Raw genomic sequence first — 6645 nt, 5'->3', positions numbered from 1 at the left:
GAGTTTTGCCCACTAGTAATTTACCAATAGGTTTTGTTTTGTTTCATGTTCCAAAGGTTGTACTACAGTATTTATGAAAATAATTGTGTACTGTACATATATGACGGGAGGTATTGGCAAAATCTCACACATAGTAAGTTAGTCTTGTATCTAGGAACATACTTCAACCTTTGGAACATGAAAAAACCTTTTTGGTGAATTACAGTAGTTTTTTTCTAAACATATTTGTGCACTGTACGTCCAGTAAAGCAGGTATTGGCAAAATTTCACCTGTAATAAGTCAGTCTTCTACAACCTACAACCTTTGGAACATGAAGAAAAAAAATACAGTAGCCTAATTTTTCATGAAAATATTTGTGTACTGTACAGACTGTAAGGGAGATGTTGGAAGTATTGTCTAAGGCGAGACATTGGCAAAATATATTTAGTCAGTTTGCCCACTAGGCATTTACTATAGTCCTGTGAACATTAATTTGAATGAATTATTGTATTTCGTTTTGTACTGTGAGGTGAATTTGCAGGCGGTTCCTAAAGCAGCCTAGTCAAATATGAAATGTGAAACTAACTTTACTGAGCTGATTAAGGTATTGATGACAGAACAAGACGACAGTTAAGACGACAGAACAAGACGACAGTTAGGACGACAGAACAGGACGACAGTTAGGACGACAGTAATTAAATGACAGAGAAAAAGCAGGCAGGACGACAGATTAAGACGACGTCAACACACAACATACACGCCTACATATACTGATTTACCTGAACAAGTAGGCAAAGACTGTAGACAAAGACAAATGTATAGTACAAAACACAAAGCAGTCGACTCATTTTTGACACAAATGGAACCTCATAAATAAGGACGACAGTAATTAAATGACAGAGAAAAAGCAGGCAGGACGACAGATTAAGACGACGTCAACACACAACATACACGCCTACATATACTGATTTACCTGAACAAGTAGGCAATGACTGTAGACAAAGACAAATGTATAGTACAAAACACAAAGCAGTCGACTCATTTTTGACACAAATGGAACCCCATATGAAATGCCTTCCTTTTACACTGAAAAGTTCACGCACACCCACATATGAAATCACTTGCATATGTATGTACACAACTAAAGTATACGTCTTTCTTATCTGAACTGTATACGTTAGTGAATTTTATTTTGTATGTATGCGCGAGTGTTTTATGGATGTGTATGCGCGCATCGAGTTTATATGTATGTGCCAGTGTTTATAGGTGTATATGCATGGATCAAGTTTATATGTATATGCGAGTATGTATAGGTGAGTCTGCATGCAGCGAGTTTATATGTATGTGCGTGTGGTGTTGTAGGTGTATATGCACGGATCGAGTTTATATATATATATAAAAGCGAGTGTCTATAGGTGTATGCATGCGTTAACTTTGTATGTATACGCAAGATATTCACAAGTGTATATGCATTCATTACTAACATAATATGTATTGGCATGGATTTCATATTAGTGTGCACGTGTATTTCATATATGTATTTTTGAACATCCAATAGTATACATGTATATGTGAGTAATTTATAGGTGTATATGCACGTGTTTTATGTATGTATTGATAAGCGAAGTTTGATTTAAATCCTACGTGGCGCCTCATACGAAAGCACGTTAGAGCTATCCCTCCTGGACCTCGAGACACCAATGTAACAGATTAATCATTTATTGAAGGGAAGATGGGAAACAAGAGAAGAATCTCTCATTGCTCACAGAGAAATAGTGTTACGATACCAAGATTTCAGTATTAGGTTACCTGTGACATTTAACCTAAACCTCATTTTCAACAAGTTAAAAAAATAAAATTAATTAATTATACATTTAAAAAAAGTAGCCTAAATACTTTTGAATTTAGTAATACAAAATCAGCAACACCGTGAGAAACGGTGAAGACAACAAAAGAAGACAACATTTTGGTGCCTTCTGACCTGAGGGAAATATTTTTAGATATTTTATATATTTGCTTGTTTCCTGTCATTTGCATCAGCCAATATTAAAATGAAATGAAAACTAAAATGAAAATCCTGATGAAATGTCCAATATACGGCAAGGAAAGAAAGATACTGATTGATGACCTCAAGAAAGGTAAAAAAAGAAACTTATAAACATATTGGGGATAAAAACGTTACGTTTTTGATGCGGTATTTAAAGGACACGGGATTATGTAATAGAATACAGAGAATTCAAGGGTAGTTTATGGTTCGGACCTACACTCCTAATCAGTAGGTGGCGGTAATGCACCTAAAAGTTGTATGCCATCCGCCATTAAACACCAAGAAGAAGAAGTAGTAGAAGAAAATAACGGCGAAAAACATGAAAATTAAGCATGTCTTAACATTGCTCTCATTACTCGTGTATGGTAAGACATTTTTTGTTACAGATGAGCTATGATTGAAGCTGCAGTCCAGTTGATTCCAAGGCGTACAGGATATTAGAAAAAGAAGATTGTTCCGTGGTGGACAGAGGAATGTGGAAGAGTAGTTCAAGAGAAACAAAGTTTTTAAAAGGCTTAAAATAACTCTTAAATTTGGGGACTTAATTCGGTACAGAAAGGCGCAAGCATGTGTTAGAAGAACAGTTAAAACAGCAAAAAGAGAATATTGGAGAATGTTTTGTAATACAGTGGGCAGAGAAGTGGATACAGATAAGGTCTGGGGTATGGTGAGGGAAATGAATGGAGAGAGTATAGATATCCAACATTAACAATTAACGCCAGTGTCTCCCCTACCATTGTTTTTGAAAGAATTATAAAAATGGCCTATATTCCAAGAAAAGAAAAAAAGACGCACGAGCTCTATGTATTAACTTCAGCGCAGTGTTGCCAGCTTGGCGACTTTGTCTCTAGATTTAGCGACTTTTCAGACCCCTCTAGCGACTTTTTTCCAAAAAATGCGCCTAGCGGCAAATCTAGCATCTTCTGGGACAAACCTTATTGTATTTGCTGCATCAAAGTTTCTATTTTCTGTCATACAGGGTATCTGAGTTGTTGATATCTATCTCCACTAGATGGCGCGTGTGTACTTCAGCACTTATTTACTTAAGCTACTTTTGATTAGCTTAATTTGTATAATTTTATATTTTGGTTATTTTATAATGTTTACTGTGATTTTTTTTTTCTATATTCAGCTGTAGTTTATTTGAGCAAGATTGAATTATTCTAAGATTTTTTTGGGGTTATATTTTATTCCCATCGTGCTGTTGTATGTCACTTCCATGTCATCCGCATGAAGAGATGGAACGATGTAATCTTCGCAAATTTAAAAGGTGTTTCTCTATAATTATAAGCCATCTAATCAAGAAACTTGAAGATATAATCCCCACTCTTAGCTCACGAGCGCGAGGTCTCTTTCTCTGCATCTGATCTGTTTAAAGCAGCGCTTTCAGTTAAAAAGATATTTTGTCGCTTTAACTCTATTTTACAGGCAAATATAGCCGAAATCACAGCACATCCATTGTCTATATCTGATGTGTATTTGATTTCATTAGACAACTGATTATGAATCAGGATTTTTGTGCAGATTAACATCTAAGGGGGAGCTGGTTTCATATTCATCCCGTTGTCTGACAACAGAAACAGACAAATATAACAGTGAAAACAGTTTTACTGAGAATTAGGCTGCATTAAAATACAGTTTGTGAGCACAGGCTTTAGCTACTTTCAGTTGAAAGAAGTTGGCAAGACTGCTTTAGCGGTAAAAATGTCGAAGAGGAATGGAGAAGGTGACAATCCTAAGAAGGCAAAAATTATTTTTTATTTCTTAAAAGCAACACAATCCGGAGAAACTACTCCAGCAAAGCCAGCCTCTGTGGAGATGCCACCTGACGATAGCAATCCAAATACAAGCTCTTTGCAACTTTACAAGGAGGGAGTAAGAACCGGTGCTATTACCAAAAGCAAGCACTGGACTTCAGGGTGGGATCCTGCCTGGCGGGAAGACCCAGAATACAAGTCATGGCTTTATAAAACAAGCATAGGTAAGTTGTGCGATTTACATGTTACTAGTTTTCTTCATTAATAATTTAAGCTCCTGCTTTCAAGTGCTCCTGGGAAGTTCGTATTTATGAGGTGGGAAGTTGTTTAGGACTGCAGATTTTTTTTTTCTTCTTCAGGTTTGTTCGGTGTTGATACATATGGAGGGTCAATGTCTGTGATGGAAGGAGATTCAGTCACTCTACAGACTGGCATTAAAACAAATCAACCAGAAATTATTATATGGTATTTTAATGACAATCTAATAGCTGTAATCACTGGAGATCTCAGTTATGTCTGTACAGATGTTCAGTGTGAAGATGGTGCTGGGAGATTCAGAGACAGACTGAAGCTGGATCTTCAGACTGGATCTCTGACCATCATGAACATCAGAACCACAGACTCTGGAGTTTATCATCTAGAGATCAACAGCAGAAGAGGCACAATCAGTGCAAAGATCTTCATTGTTGCTGTATCTGGTGAGTCAATTATGTATAAAAGCAAATTTTGTTAATGTGTTCAGTGATGTTTTTTTCTCTTTATCTGTAATTCACAAAGTATATAGATCATGTTTTTTGCAAGTGCATTTACTATTTAATTTGGAATTTGTCAATGTAACTAGCCTATACGTTTAGTTAAGTATGATTTCGAAGTTGAATTTTTATTATTTTTTATTTTTTTAGGATTTGTGTCGCTTGATGTTTTAAGACATTAATATATAATGATTTAAAAAAACACAATAAGCAGGCCCTACATTGTTTAAAAGCAAGCCTTGTACTGTGCGTTCTCTTAATTAATTACACAAAAATACAGCAAGTTTCTTAAACTGTATTTCTAGAAAATTTTGCTTAAATTTTAGATTACACTTTGACTTCGACATATCTAAATCATTTACCGAATGAAAACTAAGTTATCTAATTAGTGTACATGTTGTTTTTATAATTTTTTCTTTGTGGATTTGCTTGTTCACGTGACAAGGACCAGGGGGATAGATTTAATGCTCAAATGGTGCATATGTATATTCAAAGCAATTATTTTAGTTATGTCTTGATTTATTCAGATGCATAAAAAGATATTGAAAACAGTAGGCGTGGCATACACCGTAATAGATTTTAATGTCAAAGTTAACAAAATCATTTCAGATAATCTATCAGTATACACTGGAGAAATGATCGCAATTTTATTGGCATTGCAGTGGGTTGAGGAAAATAGACCATTGAGGGTATTTATGTGCTGACTCAAGTTCATCATTAATGACACTAGAAAGTGGTCATACTGAGAGTAGATCTGATGTACTGATCGAGATTCTTCAGACATTATACAGGATTCAGATGATGGGTTTAAAGGTATCTTTCTGTTGGATACCAGCTCATATAGGAATAAAAGGAAATGAATTGGCAGATGAATGTGCTAAGGAAGCCACAGGAAAATCAGATATAGACATGAAAGTAAATTATTGTAAGACTGAAATGAAGTTTTTAATTAAACAACATGTGAAAAATAGATGGCAGAAACGATGGGAAAAAGAAAGAACAGGAAGATGGCTTTATAACATTCAAAGAAATGTTGGTAAAGGTAGAATAACAAGGAGAAATAGAAAGGAAGAATCAATTATATCTAGACTTAGATTTGGACATACAGCACTTAACAGTACCTTGAGTAAAATAGGGAAACATCAGACAGGAAAATGTGAACATTGTAATCAAGAGGAAACTGGAACACGTTATAATGAAATGTCCTAAGTATAATAATGAAAGGAGGATATTGGTTTTTAATTTTAAAAGAATTAAGATGAAGTTTGACTTGACAAACATATTGCAAAGGAACTCATATGATGAATGTAGTATTACTTAGCACAGTATTACTGTCGGTCATCTATAAGAGCGAACGTTACAGGTCTTTGCTTAGTTTAGCAATTCAGTTCGGTTTATAATCAACAGAAATTCATTTCTTGTTTGTTTTTTTGCTTGACCATTGTAAGACATTGAATGAATGAATAAAAAGGAGGCCCCTGTAAATGCTCGAGGTCTAGTGATTTGATATAAAACACCAAGTAACAATAACATGGCCTCATATAGGGCTGGACAATAATTCAATATCAATATGTATTGTGATATAATTTTTTTCAATAACGGTGATATGATTTTTAAACACATTTCCGATATTTCGATATACATTACCAGTTTACCATACATTGATTTATTTGTGGCGTTTGACTTCATTGAATAAACATGAGCACTGCACGTTTCAAAATCAAAACACGGCGCTGGTGTTTTATATGAATGTATCTCTGAAAGGAATTGACTGTCTTCAGAAAAGTTTTGATGGCATTTTCATTTGATCTGATAAAGTAGCGTTCATGAGTGGAGCTGCTTTGATTACAGCCGTTATCAGGGAAACCGCTAGTTTTATCACTCTAAAAGCGCCTCCTGCTGGCAGACAATGAGTTTGCATTTTCAGTAAGCCCGTCTCCAGCAACATTTCCAGTTTTTGTTGTTGTAAAAAAAAAAATTCTGCAGCGACTTGGAGCACTTTTCATACCCTTTTTTCTTGCTGAAGCACATTTGTTTCAATCTATAAGAATAATCAGCCTACACTACCAGTCAAAAGTTTTTGAACAGTAAGATTTTTAATGTTTTTTT

At 35.0% G+C, this 6645-nt stretch overlaps 1 protein-coding gene across 2 annotated transcripts in view; it reads left to right on the top strand.

The window, feature by feature from the left end:
• The first annotated feature begins 2365 nt into the window (after positions 1-2365).
• LOC107575914 (uncharacterized) overlaps positions 2366-6645 on the top strand; it is a 13084-nt gene continuing 8804 nt past the window's right edge. The window contains exon 1 of one of the 2 annotated variants that reach the window (XM_016262227.1): positions 2366-2392. Coding sequence is in view for 1 of the 2 variants with exons in the window: in XM_016262225.1 (XP_016117711.1) it covers positions 4386-4482 (97 nt within the window). In the remaining variant the exon portion in view is untranslated. Of the gene's footprint in view, positions 2393-4363; positions 4483-6645 lie in introns of those variants that run through there. The other variant, XM_016262225.1, reaches the window with a different exon arrangement.

The sequence above is a fragment of the Sinocyclocheilus grahami genome, unplaced genomic scaffold (assembly GCF_001515645.1).
Source record: "Sinocyclocheilus grahami isolate Dianchi unplaced genomic scaffold, SAMN03320097.WGS_v1.1 scaffold3009.1, whole genome shotgun sequence".
NCBI classification, from domain to species: Eukaryota; Metazoa; Chordata; class Actinopteri; order Cypriniformes; family Cyprinidae; genus Sinocyclocheilus; species Sinocyclocheilus grahami.
The sequence above is the reverse complement of the archived record's forward strand: the minus strand, read 5'-3'. Positions and strand labels throughout refer to the sequence as shown.